The following is a 20565-nucleotide window of genomic DNA, read 5'->3' as shown; positions in this document are numbered from 1 at the left end:
GTGTGTGTGTGTGTGTGTGTGTGTGTGTGTGTGTGTGTGTGTGTGTGTGTTTATGTCAGCGAGGATAAGAGTAGGAGGAGGAGTGGGGTGTATGAGTGCATGTGTGCACATATGCTTGTGTGGGAGAGAGCATGCTCCAACAAAAGACCTAAAAATAGTAAGACTATGCTCATGTGACATATTGAGGCTAAAAGCTTGTGAATAATTTGTTTAATGCAACACATTCTCCTCATAAGCTCTGTCATGAAAACATGTTCCTGCTAGTAACCTCTGCCAGCCAGCAGGTTGGAAGAGAAAGTTGTATCCAGCCTGTTTCAGTACCTCAGTTGGGTTTTCTGTCTGTTCATGGATGGCATTTGGATCATTTTTATATGTTTCAAGCAGGTACAGTAGTCGAGTTAAGTAAACACAGATACCAACCTGATAGTAACTATGTACAGTAACAGTCTTAGTTTAACTTAAAATTTCAGTCTTTTAAGTTGTTAAATATATCTTTACGTTATCAGTTCAGTTCCTTATCCAATCTTCCCCTTCCCCACGTTTCCTCTTAATGGAAACGCGTATCTACTGTTTACCTCGCTTATCCGAACCATTTATTACAAGTTGAAATTGAAAGTAGACACCTGTTATATTTGTCTGTTGCCTTGTGAATGTATTTGTGTGCGCCACTCGACTGGACTAAAGTTAAATTGGAAACCAACTTTGCAAAATGTAATAGACTTTTATTTCCTCTCAGATATGTGAATGAGGCATTAGGATTTAGAAATGCGATCAAGGTATAAACAAGTGTTTGGCTTGTCGTGTCTTGTCTTGCCAAGACGACTTGTTGACTTATTTGAAGCTGCGCATGCAATATCATTATATGCAATTATATGCAACAGGAATGATGTTCCAAATCTGTGAAAAGAATAAAAAGGGAAAGGGACCGCTTTCCTAGTGTCTGGTATTTTCTTGTCTGTACCTAAAATACTTTATACACGTAGTCACAATAATACAAATCATTAATGGTGTTTCCTGCAAAGTGGATGGTAATAATGTCTCTTTAAAGAGAGATAAAACCTTCAGTTTCATTTGCTCCTTTCACACTCCACTTGTTTCAGAAGTACAATTAAATGAGTGTGGAGATCAACAGTGGGGGTTGTGGGGGGGGGTTGCACAGAGGGAACAGTTTGTGTTTTTTTTTTTTCTTTTTGAAGGCAGCATGAATGACAAAAACAGAACATCCAGTGATGTTCACTTATGCCTTATTCTCAAGCATGAAATGTCACAAAGACAGTTTGTTGAGTTTTTGTTTTTAACAGATATATATTATTTTAACAGCACCTACAGTTCTTAATAAATCTATTAACCACCACCAATGTAAGGTTTTTGCTACAGCTGCCCTAAATTAACAGTATTGCTCACTGACATTTTTTGTTTCTGTAATGGATCTTACTTTTTTTTTTTTTAAAAGTAAAGCACATTATTATTATTATTTTTAAATAGAAAGTACATTTGTGTGTTTCTTGTTTTTATGACAGTCGGTCTAATAAATTTAAGCACTACACTTAACACAAAATCTCCTTGAATCTCGAATTCACCATCTCAGGCTGAGTGCGACGTAGTACAGATGCCAGATTCATGATATTACATATTTGGTTAAAAAAATGCCTGTGAGGATTTGAATAATTTAAAACGTACAGAGATAGCTAATCGCTTATTCACATATTTGGAAAATATTGGTAATTACCTAATTGGATTAATGCATTAACCTAAAGTAAGAAAACAGAAAAAGAATGTTACATATATCCTTTCACATCTTTTAAGCTAATTAAAGCACATTTATTCGCACCAATAGGCTTTCAGCTTTTAATGCCTACTGTGAAGTCAAAACTGGCTGCCAGAGCACTGAGAGAAATTCTGAAAGAAATGTTAAACATATTGTCATATACACTGGACAATAAACAAACAAATCCTTTTGATCATAATGAGCTTTGTGCACAGTATAAACCTTGTTTAAGCTGTTGTTACCGGCAGATCTTCACATAAAACAGTAAGAGTCATCTTTTTTGCCTAGAACCACAGACCCGATATGACTCATAATATGCACATAAATAGATTTTTTTTCTGCTTAATACATATTTCTGTCATTTCTGAAGTGTGTGTTAAGCTGCAAACGTGGCGTGTGTTTACCATGTTTCACTTCATATTTTGCTCACAGAAGTTTTTCTTCTCTTTAAAATCGAGCTGCTCCTTCATTTCTTATCTTAAACTTCTTTAGAGCCTTGCCCTCTGTCAGCCGCCCTGTAGTTTTAAGAATACCGATACAGCTCTCCACTATAGTTATGCACGACTCGTAATTGACATTTAACAACAGTGTTTTGTGTTACATACTCAGCATTCTGTCAGAGCAAATATCCTTTTGCAAACGAGACTATTGATTCTGCTGTGAGCACAAGATTAGCTTGCACCACTGAGGAGATGTTAGGGCTCAGGCGCTTTGCTAATTTCAATAAATAAATAAATAAATAAATATCCTGGGTCGGTTTGAAACTCTGCATCTCTCGCAAGATAATCTGATAATCATCAGATTAAAATGTGTATGTATTCTCGTGACCGTCGTCTTAACTACGCCAGCTCATGCAGTGCCACACAAGATACAATCTGCATGTGAAAGACCTGAATTATTTAAAGCCATGAGAGTGTGTGCAAGTTCTCACTTGCTTACCATACTGACTCTTTCTTCCATTAACTCTCCACTGCACCTCCCCAGCCCCTGCTTTGCTTAGCGTTTAGAAGGAAGTGAATAATGTGTGAAGGAGACGCCACAAGAAAGATGTGGATAGTTTAGAGCGAGCCACAGGACAAAAGACATTTTTCTATGACCATCTGTCGCTTGGAAAGGAAAACTTCTTGCGCCATGCCACAAATCTCTTAGCCAAATTAGAAAGCAATGAGGTTAAACATGCTGCGAAAGCAAAACATTGAAGCTGCAGATAGCAAGGGGGAAATCCAAAGGCAGGCAAGTTGGACAGATAGAAAGGCGAGATGATAGAGGGGAGGAGGACAGCACACGCCAGCCCAGGGAGATTTTTGCGGAGGTGGAGGTAGACAGAAAGCAGGTAGATGTTTAGACAGAACGATAACACAGCCTGGCTGACAGAACGCCTGATAAGCAGCCTGACTGTCAGGTTTGGCAGGCTAGCAGTGAAGTGAGAGATGCATGCAAGGGGGAAAGGCAGACAGACGGGTGAAACTGAATAAATGAGACCCAGATATTGTAAAAGCATCATTTTAAAAGAGGTTTACCTGGGGTTGAATTTGAGAGTGGGCTGCACTGTTTTGAATGCAAATCTGGACTATTCACTTCTCAGTCTAAAGCAAAGCATCCAATGGCGAAAGTTGTGTGTAATATGTTTAGACTTCATGCTAAGCCTGCATCGTGATGTTAGCTCTCTTTGGCGAGCCGGATAAATATTGTCAATTTTGAGCTGCCTGAATGTTCATCGGGTTCCTGTTTTTTGTTTGTTTGTGTTTTTTGCTTGGTTTTTGAGTGACATCTTGACAGCTTGGTGGCGCAGTGGTCAGGTGACCGTAGGTGTAAACTTGCGAACATGAATGTCTCACCGTATTAGCCCTGCAACAGACAGTGACTTGTCCAGAGTGCAGAGCCCAGTGTCATTGTGAGCTTTTAGCACAGAGCACTGTTATAACAAAATATAGACTCAAATAATCAGTAGAACGGTTAAAGCCTGTTTGCTGGGTTTGACTTGTGCTTTATATTCATGGGAAACTTTCACTATGCCTTGCTCGTACCAGACAACTCTGACCCTACGATCTGAATGTTGCAACAAAAATCAAGGCTTATCAGACCAGGCGATGTTTTCCAGTCTTCTGTTATCGATTTTGTGGGGATAGGTTAATTGGATAATCCAAATTGCCACTAGGTGTGAATGTGCGAGTGAATGTGAGTGTGAATGGTTGTCTGTCCCTATGTGTTAGCCCTGCGACAGACTGGCGACCTGTCCAGGGTGTACCCCGCCTTTCGCCCTATGACAGCTGGGATAGGCTCCAGCGCCCCCCGCGACCCTGAAAAGGATAAGCGGAAGCGAATGGATGGATGTTATCGAATTTCAGGTCAGCCTATGCGAATTGTAGCCTCATTTTAATGTTCTTAGTGGCACCCAGTAGAGTCTTCTGCTGCTTCAAGGTTTGACACATTGTGCATTCATTGATGCTTCTGCATTCCTCGGTTGGTTATTTAAGTTACTTCTCTTTAAGCTACTTCTCGTTCCTTTCAGCTTAAAGAGTTCAGGCCAAGCTCTTCTGACCTCTGGCATGAACGAGGCCAAAAGAACTGCTGCTTCCTGGATATTTTCTCTCCTTTGGACCATTTTCTGTAAACCCTACAGATGGCTGTGTGAGAAAATCCCAATAGATCAGAAGTTCCTGAAATACTCAGACTAGCCCATCTGGCACCTGCAACCTCGCTAAGTTCATAGTCAACATAGTCAACTGGGGGTGACCGTGGCTCAGGGGGTTGGGAAGCGTATCTGTAACCGGAAGGTCGCCGGTTCGATCCCCGGGCTCTCTGTCCTGGTCGTTGTGTCCTTGGGCAAGACACTTTACCCTACCGCCTTCTGGTGTTGGCTAGAGGGGCCGATGGCGCGTTATGGCAGCCTCGCTTCTGTCAGTCTGCCCCAGGGCAGCTGTGGCTACAACCGTAGCTTGCCTCCACCAGTGTGGGGCCGATGGTTGTAGCCAGGGCAGCTGTGGCTACAACCGTAGCTTGCCTCCACCAGTGTGGGGCCGATGGTTGTAGCCAGGGCAGCTGTGGCTACAACCGTAGCTTGCCTCCACCAGTGTGTCAATGCGAGAGTGAATGAATAGTGGCATTGTAAAGCGCTTTGGGTGCCTTGAAAAGCGCTATATAAATCCAATCCATTATTAATTAAATCTGATTTCTTATCAATTCTTAGTGTGAGCTTGCACATCTTGACCATGTCTGCATGCTTAAATGCATGGTGTACCAAACAAAGTGACCCATGAAAGTATATGCTTTTGAGTGGTGTTGTATAGCTGTCTTCACTACCCTAACTTTCTCTGATTTTCGAAAAGTTTCTTCAGTGGTTTCACGTGGATTCTAACTGCAGCAGTAACTGATTCTGTCTAATCTGTATTCACGTCAAGTCTGCAGTGCTAACTGGACAAAACATTTCTTTCTCTGTTTCAGGGAAGCCCCAGAGCATCGAGAGCTCAGAGAGGGTCCAGCTGTCTGGAACCTACAACGTTCGGAAAGGGAAGCTTCAACTACCAGTCAACCGCTGGACCAGACGCCAGGTCATCCTGTGCGGCACTTGCCTCATCGTCTCCTCTGTGAAGGAGAGCCAGACAGGGAAGATGCACATCCTGCCCCTCATTGGAGGAAAAGTATGTAAAAGTCACACCATGGCAGGGCGTTACTGTTGTCACATAATCATTTTCTTTTCTCCCTCTTTTACCCTGGTCTTTTTATGGTGATGTTATATAGTTTATGCCTCGGATCATAAACCTATAACATGATATCATCAGAGAATGACCTGATAAAGTCAATGTTATTACCCTCTTCAAATGCCTCCCTGTGCAGGCAAGTTTGTCCTTGATGAAATGTCACCTTTAGTTTGACATCAAATACTGCTTCCTGCTTTGTTCATTTTAGCTCTCAAGGTCAGACAGGAATTGTGCAAGCCAGGGCTAAAGCACTGATGTGTGTTTTTTTTCTTCTTTTCTAATTTGGAGTCGAGACACACTTTAATATTTAGTGTAATGGATCAGTATAGCGTTAAAACAGCTTTATGTCACTGTAGCGTTTTAAATTGCCTTCCCAAAAGTGACCTTTATCCATTTATTGCTTTATGTGCGCATGTGTGTATCTGCTAAACAAGCTCTAAGGGCTCCTCTGAAAAGCCTTATCTGCTTGTCTGCCTGATACAAAGAACACTCAGTGTGTCACCACGCCCAGTTTTTAAACATTTCACACACAACACATTGACCTCGAGTCAACCCTCTTTTCTGTTTCTCTGTGTTTGTCTATAGTGAGTTTGCGTGTACGCCTGCTAGTATTCTGTTCAAACAACATAAGTAGTCAGCCATTCACCGAGCCTGCTGGAGTATGTGACTGTGGATGACTGAAAAACAATTTCACATGCACACGTTTTGTTTCTAATGTCAGTCACGTGTGTGTGTTATTTCATTATACGAACGTGCGTGCTTTTTCTCTTTTTTACAGGTGACTGAATCTGACTAGCCTGCAGACATTTAGTGTGTTATTTGTTTCAACTGAAGTCCTTTTTATATATATATATATATATATATATATATATATATATATATATATATATATATATATATATATGAGAGAACTAACCTATGTAGGCCTCCGTGTTTCATGTTTTCCTTTCACTTTTCTTTTCTGATGCCTAAAGATGAGCTCTTTAATTTATATTCAGAAGTGGATAAGGGATGTCAGTATTTTACACTCCAGTGACATTATTGTGTGTGTCTGTCTCCAGGTGGAGGAGGTGAAGAAGCACAATCATTGTTTGGCCTTCAGCTCAGCAGGGCCTCAGAGTCAAACCTACTATGTCAGCTTTGACAGCTTCACGGAGCACCTGCGCTGGCAAAGACACGCTGCCAAGGTATTGTGTGGGCAAAAGAGTTCGAGAAAGAAAAGGAGGAGCATATACTCCCTGGGCACTACTTTTGGGTCAGCTGCACTGTACGTTACAACACGCTCAACTGCATTACACCCACCACAATGCCGCTGTCGTATGAACCCGGTGAAGTTAAAACTGCACATATTTCACTGCTGTGCAGTCTGTACTCTATAACCTGTCTGGGTGCTCTCACACACATAAACACCACTGATGGCTCTCTCCTCTCTCTCATTTGAACTCAAGTAGGCCATAGCCAGAAAACCTCTTTTCTAAATATTAACAGGGACATGCATGTCACCAGCGCCCTGAGGGCCACTCAGAATAGAAGCCTGGATAGAAGCGGCACGTGCTGCAGTGACGACTGCTGAGCCTCTAGCTAAGTCAACTCTGAAAGGCTGCCGTTCACAGACAGTAGACTTTCTCCTCCAACATGACAGATGTCGTTTCGGTTTTTATATCCACGTTTCTTTGAAACCGACTTATCAAATGGACACAGACTAACTACTCTCTACACCTGCAGTTAACTAGATTACCCAATGTTATAACTCGTGATGTCAGGTTACCAAGCTGTTGGACTGTCCCTTGACTTCTTCTGACTCTCTAATCCTAAGAAGATTGCCTCTGAATGACATTTGAGCCCCTATCAGCAGGCTACAAAGACATCATGAACCAGTACAGTCTTATGTGGTCGGGGTAATCCTTTTTAACTCCACATTCTTTTTCTCTCCCTGTTACCTCTGCTCTCCTCTCTTCTTTGCTTTCCACTCCACCTCTTTTTTAGATGGTGTCCCAGAGAATCCACTCAGTTGATTTGTCCTGCTGCAGTCTGGAGCATCTTCCTCCCAATCTCTTTTATAGCCACGACCTGACCCACCTCAACCTAAAACACAACTTCCTGCCTGCAGATCAGCGGCTGCAGCAGCTGCAGAGGTACAGTGCCATTATAAGACTACTGTAAACACACCTGTGAATGAAAGAACAGACCTGAAGATTCACAATAGGTTGAGGAGGTGGTCTGGATGGGCCGGCTCGGGCAAGATGAGAACTAAAGAAAGATATGGTTTACAAAAGCTTAGTGTAACTTAACAACAGCTGGAGTCGAGATAGGCTTTTGTACAATATGGAGGAGACAAGACACCGACACAGTGAGGCTTCAGTGGGAACAGCAAGTCACGGCTGGCTGGTTTTGGAAAGCTTTAGCTTTTGCCTGCAATTTGTAAGCCATCGACCTGAGCAGTCTAGGACTGGGGCCATTGGCACATAGGGACCAAAGAGGCTAGCCAGGGCTGTACCAGGCTAGGCCAAATCAGCCCAGAGCCCAGAAGGGTAGAAGTGTCTGCAGGGAAGCTTTTAATGTGCCTGGCCTCCCTCGCTCTTTCTCTCTGTGGGCACCATCTGCTGCATGCTTATCATGGTCGCAGATTAAAGACCACAGCCAAGATGCTGTATATGTGTCTCCACGTGTGTATGTGCACTTATGCATTTACAAATTAATATATTTGCACACTTGTTTCAACGTCTCTCTGTGGAGAAGATTACCATAAAATTGTTACCATTTGAATAGTGTGAATCTGGTGCCTGAGTATGTGTTAGCTGTGTGGAGTGTCAGTGTACGTGAGAGCTGCTTGCGTGTTGCATGCAACAGAAATAGTGGCTGCAGGCTACTGATTTGGGGTCAGCGCATACAGAGTCTTGATATAGTATGGCGTGTTCCTTCATTTTAACATGGCTGCACTAAAGGAATCCGCGCGTGTGTGTAGCTCTGCATCTATGATCTTGCTCCCTTTTGTGTCTTCTTGATAGAATATTGTGAATGAATGAGGTCAGGATTTTATGTTTTCCTACCACAGTCATTTTTTTGAGTCATCTTTTTTTTTTTTTATCCCTGGCATAATGACTAATATTTAAAAAAAGATGATGTGAAGGGAAAATAGCTAGTTTTAATAATTGAGTGAAACACAGCTCCCCTGCTGGTCAAGTGAGAGACATCAATTTAGCCCTGCCAAATCTAAGTAGGCTCATCCGCATTTGACCCAGCATGACAGAAAATGAGGTCAGTAATGAGAAAGAGATGAATAGTTAGCTGAAAATAGAGAGGTTCTAACAGAACCGCGCAGCAGAGTTACTCGAGTAGTCGCTTTCCCCAGAGAGACTGAAGTCCAAAAAGCTGGGCTCAAGAACAATAATACTCTGTATGCAGCCTCTATGAATGTGGGTGTGTGTATGTTTTTGTGTGGACTGTTGTGTGAGAGTCTGTTTTGGTTTCTGTATAAACACTAGCTTTTCTCTGACATCTGATGTGGGGTTATATTATAGTGTCTTTTAATTTTCCAAGACCAATGAATGTGAACCTGCCTCATGGCTCCTCCCCCCTCCGCCCCTTTCTATTTTCTTTCTGGCCAAATACTAACTGGTGGGTGATTTGCCAATCAGATATGCATAATCAGTTGTCTCGGATACTAGCGCTCTCCTCTGGCATGGGACTGCCTTCCCAGCATGCATCTCTTTTTGAGACAGAGGTTACCACTCACTGAGGGGAATGGCTGATGTTCCATGAATTTCATTGAACCTTTGGCCTTTTTTATTTACATATTTATGATAGCTTATCGAGTTATGAAGGACATAAAAGTCATTGAAATGAAGCGATGAAAGGCCAAGTGACCGGATTAAAGTTCCAACTGGTGCGCTCCTGCTAATGAGTAGCAAACATATAATTAAACATATAAATAGCTAACTGTATAAACTGATAATTCTCTTTGAGGACACGACTTTTAGCAAAAACATATTGCAAACAGTTGCTTCACTGGCTTTTTAAAAATAATTAGTGCTGCTTTAAATAAATAAGAATGTAAGTAAGGTCAAAGCAGAGTAACATGAGAAGACAGAATGTCACAGCATGACAAAGACGCGTAGGGACTGTGAGGAGGGGGTGTGAGCGTTACTCAGCAGATTGCAGGGGCTGATTTAATGGTGGAATGACATTTTCCCACATGCTCCGCATCCCCTGCCTGCAGGAGTCACCCTCAGCTGGAAATTCTCCGTCACTCTAATCAATAACCCGACGTCTAGGCTGGCTGCCCCCCCATATCACTGTGATATACTGTGTGTGTAACCTGTGTGTGTATAGCGCGGAAAATCAAGTGCCACTGTTAGCAGCTGCTCCAGCGTGCGATGCTAATATGGCACGCTTCTCATCTCCAGATGCCTAGCTGAGCTCTCCGTGATAGATGATAGCAGGTCGCATGCGTGTGTCGGCATGTGTGTAAATAGATAAATAAAGACAGAGCGAGCCAACTCCTGTGAAGGTCACTGATCTGCCAAAGGGCCAGCACGCTGAAAGCCACTGGTCACTGGTGTTTAAACGTACAACAGGCGTCTTTGCTGTGTTTGTTTGCTAAACATTCAAACGTGAAGGTTTAGCTGTACTATGAAGGAAGGGTTTGTTTATGGGTGTGTTGAATCTCACTCTGTGCTCACTTTAATTAAAAAGCATGGGTAAACTACACTTAGTTGAGATGTATAGATTTTTCTCTCTTGCAAAACTAACAGGATGAAACCACACTTTTCAATCACCCTTGTCTTTTCGTTAATACTTTTATTCACTGTCTCTAGATTTTCTCGTCTTCGGAGCCTCAATCTCTCCAACAACCACCTTGGCCAGTTCCCCCTGGCTATCTGCGACATACCCACTCTGACAGAGGTCAACCTCAGCTGTAACTACTTGGCCTCTGTCCCCAGCTCTGTGGGTGCCATGACCAAGTAAGTAAAAAGAAGAACATACTGAGAACACAGAAGTTTTTTTGTTTGTTTTTTTTACCAAAACTTTGAAAACCAACGGTAGTCATCATGACTGTAAAATCAAAATATTTTATAGAGTCAGAACATGAATATATCTGAGTTCTAGTTCAGAAGGATTTTTTTTACTTTTGGTTTTGCTTTTTGTGTTTACCTTGCTTGTTAACTATATGCACAGCAGTGGCAGTGCACTAAGTCCTTGGGAATTGCCCAACTCTGTTCTGTACAGAACCGAAGCTTCTGACTTGGGGCAAAGCTTACTTGCATAGATGCCATTTGAGTTTAACTAATGAACCTTTTCGTAGACCAACCTCTTCAAGCATTTCCATAGTCAAATCTGAAAGTTACCTGGCAACAGTCACGTGACATGGCAACCACAATGATATATACATTCCTACTTCCAACATATAAGAAAACACCATAAGCTGTACATGTGATTCTGTGGTTTTTGCTGTAGTTCTCGAGTGTTCCCAGAGTCTTTTACTATATTATTGAGCAGATTTGTTATGAATGCCGTTTTGTCCGTCTCTTGTTTTGGTGAACACCTTAAGTTTTTTTTTAAAAAATTCCAAGCTACTTACGTTTCCAAGAAATACTTTTTTTGGCTGTACAAAATTTCATAATTCTGAGCCAGCATTTTGAAGAGGATGGAACATAGGTAATGTTGTTAGCTCAATGGCACTTTTTTCTTCTTTTCTTTCCATTACTAGTCATTCGCTGTAGAAAAAAGCCCCATTACTGGCTCTTTAAAGCAGTGACAAAACATATACTTAAAAAATAAAGTCAGGACTTTGACCTTTAAAATCCTTGCACGTTTGGTCGATTTTACTCCACTTTGAATTTAGGGATTACGGGAATCAGTCTAGTAACTAGGGCAACACTTGCAGTCTGGGTAATAATAGAGGTCCTTTAACTCAGCCTTTCTTCAAAACCTACAGGTATGTTTGCACATAAGAAATTAATCTCTGGAAATTATCTAGCATACCTGTAAATTCCTGAAGTGGCCAGTAGTGCATTTATGCAGCTACTGCCATCTACTGGGCATCAAGTTCACTGAGTTTTGGAAATGGCAATTGTTTTGTTAGTCCTGCTTGATACAACATGTCACAACAAGCACACTAACTATATATAGAAATACAATTGTGGTCTTTCTGTGTGATCTGTGTGATCTTTCATTAATTATGCCAACTGTCTAATCACATGTATTTGTCTCAGTTTGCAGACATTCCTACTGGATGGAAACAGCTTAAATGAACTGCCCAATGAGCTGGGTTCCTTGCAGAGGCTGAGTTACTTGGGCCTTTCCTTCAATCAGTTCAACCACGTGCCCCAGGTGCTGGAGCGGCTGTCCTCCATGGAGAAGCTCTGCATGGCTGGCAACCACCTAGAGACTCTTACCCTGCAGAATTTCAGACTGCTCCATGTCAAACACATCGACCTAAGGTATGACATGGTGTCCAAATTATTACCCATTTATTCACTATGAAGACGAGAACAGCATGTCCTAAGAGTTTGTCCCAGGGTTACATGTGACACTGAGAACATGCACACACGCGTAAATACTAGAAAACAAAAATAAAAGGAGAAGGCCAAAACACAAGCAGATTGCCAGACAGCACAAAACGGGGAAATCATTTGCCTACCGCGTCTCCCGTTGTCTGAAAAAGTGCAGAGCTGGTGTGACTTGCACTATTTTACAGTTAATACTTTACTTTTTCTTACTTTTCTTGGCCGGGGTTTGTAAATTAGTTGTTTTCTGTCCAGCATTAACACATTTTTGGACAAAGATCACTCGGTGTCACTGATGAGTTTACATTTCATACAACATTGTGAAACTCTGCTTTCTTAACAAGGAAGTGCAGTTATGAATGATTTGATGTTCTGAAAAGAAATTTCAGTTTAATAAATTTAAAAAGCTCCTTTCGGCGGTTTTGAAGTTGTTCTTAAGGCTGGAAAATTTTGTAAACTTTTTAATCCAGCTAAACTGAGCAGAGCCAGTTCTGGACCAAAGTCACATATTTATGCTTCTTTTATCTCTTATTCATTCTTGGGTTCTTATCGATTGAGCGCTTGAACAATTCAAGATAAACTGTTAACACTCAGGACCAGACTACTAAACAAACTGCACAATATATCAGCAGTCACCCTAGGCATGTTCCCTGCTGTAAAGGCCAAAGTCTGTGCACTTGGATGAACCTTTGCCTCCTTCATGCCTCCTCTTGTCAGGTTGAATAAAATCTCCATCATGGTGCCGGACGAGCCTGACCTACTGAGGCACGTGACCCAGCTGGACGTGAGGGATAACAGGCTGACGGAGCTGGATGCCTCGGTCTTCCCCAGGCTGGAGGTGCTTCACTGCGAGAGGAACCACATCACCAGCCTGAAGGCTAAGGGCTGCTTGCTCAAAGGCATCTACGCCTCCAACAATGGTGAGTTTGGCTTTACTGTGACCTCACACATTTCTAAACTGAGATCACCGATTTGTATCTTTCTTTTCTGAATTTCAACACATAATGTATGTGTGTGTATGTGTGGATATGTAACACCTCAAAGACATCACCATGTTTTTATATATATTACTTCCATGTTCGTCTGCATACACCCTTAATCCTCATCAGTGCAGCAGTCTCACATCATCCCTCTCTAACATGTCATCACCATCCTCCCCTGCCTAATGCTTCCCCCATTTTCCATTTACCTGCATTTATAATAGACCTTTGTAGGAGACCTTGTCTGTCCTTGTTGTAAGTTAATGTGTTTGGATTTCTCCCTACAGAGCTCCGACAGCTAGATGTCAGCCCTGTGCCCTCCAATCTGAGTTACATGGATATCTCGAGGTGAGAGAAATTCCAGAAATGTACATGAATTTAAAAAATGAATAAATAAAACAGAAATATTTGGAAGTTCCTTCTGAAAGTAAATGCATCTTATTTACAGTACATCTGCCCTACAAGAGCGGAAGGGCAGCAGTTGTTCAGTGTGATGCTTTAAAGATTGTGCAACTACACAAAATTAGGAAATACACGGTCTCTGCAAGTGGAGTGAAATATAAACTTAGAGAGGTCATTTTTAACCATGCTAATCCTGACCTTCTGTACTTACTGTAGCTGTAGTCAATAAAATGCATGAACTAATCACTGCACTTTCCAATACCTTTAAATCAAAATGCTAGTGTTAAAGAATTCACCCATAAGTCACACAGACCTTACTTCTATTCACTTTGTCTTTAACTTCTTAAAAGGGCATTGTCCACGAGACTGTCACACTTAAGAAAGATCGCATCTTTTAAAAGTTGTATTTATCTTTTTTTTAATCTTTTGTTTAGCTGTTTATCTTTTGGTAAACTGAATCTGAAAGATGCAAACAAACAAACCAAAGCTGAAGTTTAATATATGGAGCGTTGCAGACTGCTAGGATTCATCATCATCGTCTCTCCTTCTCTTCCCTCAGGAACCATATGGAGTCCTTGCCAGACTGGCTATGTGAAGCTAAGAAACTGGAAGTCCTGGACGCGAGCCACAACCTCATTGCTGAGCTACCAGCACGGTGAGTGCCTCACACAGCAAAACCTGTAAATGCTGTACAATACTGCATTATTCCCCCTGCCCTTTGCTGGCCTGTCATTTATCCCCCAAAAGGCCTCATAAATCACACAGATAGCCTTTAACCTCCGCAGCATCCATCCATTCTCTTCTCCTTTATGTACCCTTTTAGAAGGTCAGTTGAGTTGCACCTCTTCGTCTTTTCTATGTCTTACATCGGCTGTGTCAAACTTGCTCCACTCCTTTTCTCTTTCTTCCTCTCTCTCTCTACCTCTGGCTCCCTCATTGTCTGTAGATTTATTTTTTACCCAATAAGTGTCAGGATGATGAATTTCAGCCGCGGGCTCCACTAGAGGCACTGCTATTTTTTGATATATTTTTTTTCTCCCATTCTTATCCATACTGTCATCATCCTTCTGCACTATTGTCATTTTTAATACTGTTTCAGGCTTCCCCGGTTACAGTCGTTCAAGGACCGGTGTGGAAAAAAAGTGTCACCTTATCTATTTACCAACCAGTCTATCGATCTATCTTCATCTATATAGCCATCTAGCTATCACTGTGCAACACTTTTTTTTACACGTTTTTACGAGGCCCTTCCTGTTTGTCTTTAATCTTCTAGCAGTGACCTAACCATCTATATATTCTTCTTGCTGCAGGTTGTTATGCAGCAACAGTCTGAGGAAGCTCAGTGCTGGACATAACCAGCTGCAGAAGCTGCCTGAAAGAGTTGAGCGCCCTCTGCTGGAGGTTTTGGATGTACAGCACAATCAACTGGTTGAGTTGCCCTGCAACCTGTTCCTCAAATCTGACAGGTAGCATTTATTATCAGCTGAAAGTGATTTTTCTTTGACTAATGTTCACCTGACAAGAAGATTAAATGTAGGGACAGTGCAGGTAGATGAAGATAAAGCACAGAAATTCTAATTAGGAGTTTCCTGTGAAGGACAAGACCACCAAGGGCAAGGATGACAGGCAAATAAAAAACAATCAGTCTGTAGAAGGACATGTTTTTTGCAGTGAAGTATTAAGTAAGAATTTATGGAGTAGTTTGCAATTAAAATGAATCACCTCAGTGTTGTCTGTCCCTCTCTGAAGGAGATTTTTTTTTTTTCTCCTTTCAGCTTACGATGCGTAAATGCATCAGCTAATAAGCTGGAGCACCTGCCACCATCCAGTCTGTCAGAGGAAAGCCACAGCATCCTGCAGGAATTCTACCTGACCAATAACCGACTGACAGACAAGTGTGTACCCATGCTAACAGGCCATACACACCTACGAGTTTTGCACATGGCCTACAACCATCTCCAGACTTTCCCAGCCAGGTAAAAAAGTCATATGTTAAAGGGGACTTATTCCTTTCCTTAATCTCTGTCATATATGCACAAAAGCAATGTGACGCCTACCTACACACAAACTTCTCACCCATATATGCCGATGCTATAGTGATGCCTGTGCACAGTTTTTGAGCTGATGCTAATGCCAGAGGACGTTGGGGACTCTGCAGTCATTGAGTCAGCACTACATTTTTAAAGATTTTTATGCACCCTAATCCACAACGTTGCATGCTCTTAGTTGCTGTTGTTCCTAAACACTTGCACTTTGCAATAACACCACTTACAGTCGAGTAAGTATCTGGTAGTGATATAGGAACAAAGAACTTTCACCAACTGACTTGTTGCAATTAAACATCCTATTGCAGTGCCTTGCTTGAATTCAGTGAGCTCTTTAGAACGACCCATTCTCAAAGAAATTTTCTGTCAAGTCAGACTGGATGACTTACGTGCTTGATGTTGTACACCTGTTGCAATAGAACCGAAAACACCTGAATCCAGAGATTAAGACGTGTGGCTCAATGTTTTCACATGTACCATTTCTGCTCTGGGATCGGTATGATGTCACTAACTTAACACACGCAAGGTGAAGGTCAGATGACTGCCACAACCGGGATCAGTATGCCATTTGTACTGGGGGGGGATTTGTCTTTTGACTAAGCAATTGATTGTTTCAGTACTATTTTACACACTTGACTTCACCTACTGCTCTCTCTGATCTTTCAGTAAAATGGCTAAGCTGGAGGAGCTGGAGGAGGTGGACCTGAGTGGCAACATGCTGAAGACTGTCCCCACCACCATTATGAACTGCCGGCGAATGCACACACTCATAGCCCACTCTAATGCCATTGAAGTCTTTCCTGAGGTCATGCAGCTGATGGAGATGAAAGTAAGTCAGGGGCAATAATGCATATCTTTGATGCCCTGACTTTGTAATGCATGTGCATTTGTGCGAGTATTGACATCTGCTCTTTGTTGTTGTCAGTGTGTGGACCTGAGCTGTAATGAGCTGAGTGAGATCACTCTACCAGAGAATCTACCCCCAAAGCTCCAGGAGCTGGACCTCACTGGAAACCCTCGCCTAAACCTGGACCACAAGACTCTTGAGCAGCTAAAGTATGTCTGGGTTTTTTTTTTTGTTTTTGTTTTTTGTTTTGGGGGGGGGGTGTATTTAGTCCTGCAGTTTTTTTTTGTTTGTTTTATATGCGCCATCATAGTCCCGTTAATGTGGCTTCAATTTGTACTTTGCATACAGGGAATCTGAGTTACCACATGATGTATGTTTAGTATTTTATTTCACGTATGGCTGTTAGAAATACTTCAAGTGGTTTTCGTTTCTCTTTGCCCCCAAAACAGTGCGGTGAATTTGACCTTGTTTGCGTTTTCTTGTTTTTCAGCAATATTCGCTGCTTCCGTATTGATCCACCTCCGACCTTTTCATCGAGTGAGGCGTCTGGTGGGCCTGCTGTGTGGAGTCATGGTTACACAGAGGCCTCGGGCGTCAAGAACAAGTAAGCACAATTCAATCAATGATGAAATGACAACCAGCACCACCACACTCGCCCGTTGAAGCTGCACTAATCGCAACCTCTTGAGAGTGCACATCGTTAAAGCCGTGCGACTCAAATGAAGGAAATGTTAAAGCGGTGCTCGTTGAAAGCAAGAACTGTGTACATTCACATCCTGTGTGGACTAAATTGCTAATTCAGCATTTGAAAGTGCGTTCTGATGGCAAGTCTTCTATATCAGGATTCTGCTTTACAGTCAAAGGAGTCATTTAAGGCATTGCTTATGCATAGCATATGGAGTGACATGATAAATAGTTGCACAGGGGAGTTGTGGTCCTAAGAGCTCTCATTCTTTCCTCTTTCAGACTCTGTGTTGCTGCCCTTTCGGTAAACAGCTTCTGTGGGAGTCGTGAAGCTCTGTATGGTGTGTTTGATGGAGACAGGAATGTGGAAGTGCCCTACCTCCTGCAGTGCACAATGAATGATGTGCTGGCGGAAGAAATTCACAAGACAAAGAGCGAAGAGGACTATATGACCAACACCTTCCTTGTCATGCAAAGGTTTGCAATAGATTCTACATGCCTCGTCTTCACTGTGTGTAACAAATTTCTAATTTCTGCCTCAAAAACCTCATCCTCTTCCCGTCTTTCCTTCTTCCACCCTTGCAGGAAGCTTGGAACTGCAGGACAGAAACTGGGTGGCTCGGCAGCGCTGTGTCACATTCGCCATGACCCCACTGACCCTGGTGGCTGCTTCACCCTCACGGCTGCTAATGTGGGAAAGTGCCAGGCCATTCTGTGCCGTGATGGAAAGCCGTTGTCTCTGTCACTCCTTCACAATGTAGGGCTGGAGGAGGAATACCGCAGGATCAGGCAGCACAAAGCTATCATCACTGAGGTAGAGATCTTTTTTTTTTCAGAGTACTGAAAAATTGGTGTAAAGTACATTCATGTAAATGCAGTATTACTTGCATCCTGCCTGAACACTATTGATTTGTATCTCTTTCTTTTTTCTTTTCTCCACAGGACAACAAAGTGAACGGTGTAACTGATTCTACACGAATCATGGGCTACTCCTTCCTCTACCCTTCTGTCATCCCTTGTCCCTATGTGCAGACAGTCACTCTAACCCCTCAGGATGAGTTCTTCATTCTCGGTAGCCGTGGCCTGTGGGATGCTGTGTCCCCCACAGAGGCGGTGGAGGCTGTTCGGAATGTCCCCGATGGCCTGGCTGCTGCTAAAAAGCTTTGCACATTGGCGCAGGGCTACGGCTGCACCGACAGCCTCAGCGCCGTCGTTGTGCAGCTCAATGTGAGTGAAGACTGCTGTTCCTGCTGTTGTTCTGACCCTCCCCAGCCACCTCCCAGTCCAGGCTTGGGACCTTATCCTCCATCGTCCTCTGCCATCAAGGAGAGACCCTCAGACGGCTCCCTCCCTGTTCCCCCCTCCTCCTGTAGTGAAATTAGCAGTGAGATTAGCACCAGTGAGATGAGCAGTGAGGTGGGCTCTACCGCCTCATCGGACGAGCCTCCACAGAGTTCCTTGGTCCTACTGCAAGAGCAGTCCCACCACCCTCACCTTCACTTGCACCATCAGGCCCACTTGCTGCCTCTACAGCACCAGCAGGCTCACACAAGTACCCAGCCCTGCCACTATCTTTTCCCGGGTTCAGAGCTGCCTTCATCCCGAAGCTGCTGTGCCCTCCATCCTGCCTGCTTAGCACACTCCTTTCAGAGGCAGCTCTCTAGTGCCACTTTCTCCAGCGCCCTTTCTGACAACGGGCTGGACAGCGAGGATGAAGAGCCCATCGCTGGGGTTTTCTCTAACGGTAGCCGTGTGGAAGTAGAGGCAGATGTTCACTGCCTGAAAGCACAGTCCTGCTTGTCCTCATCACCCAAAACACCGGTACCCTCATCCTCCAGTCAGGAACGCAACCTGCTCACACTTCCCCCACCTCCTCCACCACCGTGCACCCCAGAGCCCCTAGAGGAGGGGATTGACATGAGCCAAGGGGAGGCTGAGAATGGGCTTGAAAGGGATGAGTCATGGCCGGGAGCTGGAGTGGGATGCGGGGATGGAGGGAAGCTAGCAGGCAAGAGAAGGGTTAATGGGTCCGTGGCACAGCAGGAAAAGAGCCACAACCTTATTGAGGTGGCTGCTGATGCTCCCTCCAAGAAGTCCGGGGGTTACTTCACAGCTCCAGCCCAACCTGACCCAGACGACCAGTTCATCATCCCACCCGAGCTGGAGGAAGAGGTGAAGGAAATCATGAAGCAGCATCAGCAGAAACAGCAGAAGCCTGCTGGGACAGATCAACCCACAGACTACTATGACACCCCTCTCTGAACAGCAGTACCAACTTTGGCCTCATCTTCTTTACATGAACTAAACTGGTCTGATTTTCCTACACATGGACACAAACAAATGAGATTCGGCGAGAGGCTGTAAAATGCACACTGAAAAGTTTCATCAAGCTTTTTCTGTGTAGTCTCTCTTCTCCACGCAGCCCTGTCATTGGAGAGAAATGCACTGTAACCCGCTCCAGTTATAGAATAAAACAAGCAAATGAGCCCTTTAATGATACTCAATCCTCTTGAAAAGCCTATGGACGCAGCTCCAAGTGTCCATGGTCGTGCCCTTCTCACAGACTGTGGAACATTTATTTTTTACATTAGACAACCAGCTGAGTATGTAATCAACACTAGTCTCTTTGCTATAGCATTAGCTTGCCACAACACTTGTTAATATAAATAACAATTCAATGGTTTGTTTGTTTGTTTTTTAAAGAACTTACCATATCTTTTAATGTGAAAGCAGTGAAGTTTCTGGAAGAACTTTTTAAAAGCAGAGACACATAATCTTTTTATTATCAGTGAACTATGTTGAATGGTACACCAATAATACCACATCGAACTGTTGTAGATAGGGCACTTACAATACTGTATTTCTTCAGTAAATCATGGCTCTTGGCCTATAAAATGGCATAGAAATTTTTTTGTAGAAATTTTCAATACTAACTCCTAGGAGTTGCATACTCTTTATGGTGACTCAGTCACTTTTACTAATCTTCTCTGAGAGAAATGGTGATTTTTTTTCTCCAATGATTGTAAATAAGAGAAATGTTGTATACTGAGGCTTTTAAAGGAACTGTATGTCGGTGAAGGTTTTAGTGGCGGGGAGGATGCGTTTGTTTGCAGTTATGGAGGTGTCACCCTCCCTTTCCCCTTTATCTTACAGTGTAAGCCCACACACACACATACACACACACACACACACACACACACACACACACACACACACACACACACACACACAGACACACAAATGTAAATGTGCAGTAGCAGGTCAGAAAACCCAACATTCCATGCAGTATAACTACACTAAGTGGCTCTGGTTTGCCCCACTCCAACTGTGATGTCTTGTAGTCATCACTGCATCTACTGAACACTAATAGACCGATCTTTGCATGCACACACACACCCATGCAGACATGGCATGCATACAAGCACACATACACAGACACTTGGTTAATATTAGTCCCACCTCCCTCCTACAGTAACTGTTATCACCGGCATGACTGTGTCAAGTTCAGTAATACAAACAAATATATCCACATGGAAAAGAAACAACACAAATGTTCCTGTCTTTGGTATAATAAATTTTAAATTTGTGAATATACTTCATGTTGTCTAGGACTGTTTTTTAACAAATTA

General features: G+C 42.9%; 1 protein-coding gene across 1 annotated transcript in view; it reads left to right on the top strand.

The window, feature by feature from the left end:
- Window positions 1–20535, top strand: part of phlpp1 (PH domain and leucine rich repeat protein phosphatase 1) — a 45936-nt gene extending 25401 nt beyond the window's left edge. Inside the window, exons 2-17 of the mRNA XM_085439544.1 lie at window positions 5213–5409; window positions 6531–6656; window positions 7456–7604; window positions 10287–10433; window positions 11685–11912; window positions 12696–12898; window positions 13246–13306; window positions 13920–14015; window positions 14671–14826; window positions 15136–15336; window positions 16072–16234; window positions 16331–16461; window positions 16743–16856; window positions 17219–17413; window positions 17522–17750; window positions 17879–20535. Of these exons, the coding sequence (XP_085295670.1) occupies window positions 5213–5409; window positions 6531–6656; window positions 7456–7604; window positions 10287–10433; window positions 11685–11912; window positions 12696–12898; window positions 13246–13306; window positions 13920–14015; window positions 14671–14826; window positions 15136–15336; window positions 16072–16234; window positions 16331–16461; window positions 16743–16856; window positions 17219–17413; window positions 17522–17750; window positions 17879–19198 (3716 nt within the window). The 3' untranslated portion in view covers window positions 19199–20535. The remainder of the gene's footprint in view (window positions 1–5212; window positions 5410–6530; window positions 6657–7455; window positions 7605–10286; window positions 10434–11684; window positions 11913–12695; window positions 12899–13245; window positions 13307–13919; window positions 14016–14670; window positions 14827–15135; window positions 15337–16071; window positions 16235–16330; window positions 16462–16742; window positions 16857–17218; window positions 17414–17521; window positions 17751–17878) is intronic.
- Window positions 20536–20565: the final 30 nt, after the last annotated feature.

This window comes from Copadichromis virginalis, linkage group LG18 (assembly GCF_057382275.1).
Source record: "Copadichromis virginalis isolate Kocher_CV1m ecotype Utaka linkage group LG18, C_Virginalis_male_GT1.1, whole genome shotgun sequence".
Lineage (NCBI taxonomy): Eukaryota > Metazoa > Chordata > Actinopteri > Cichliformes > Cichlidae > Copadichromis > Copadichromis virginalis.
Note: the sequence above shows the minus strand (reverse complement) of the source record. Positions and strands in the feature narration are given on the sequence as shown.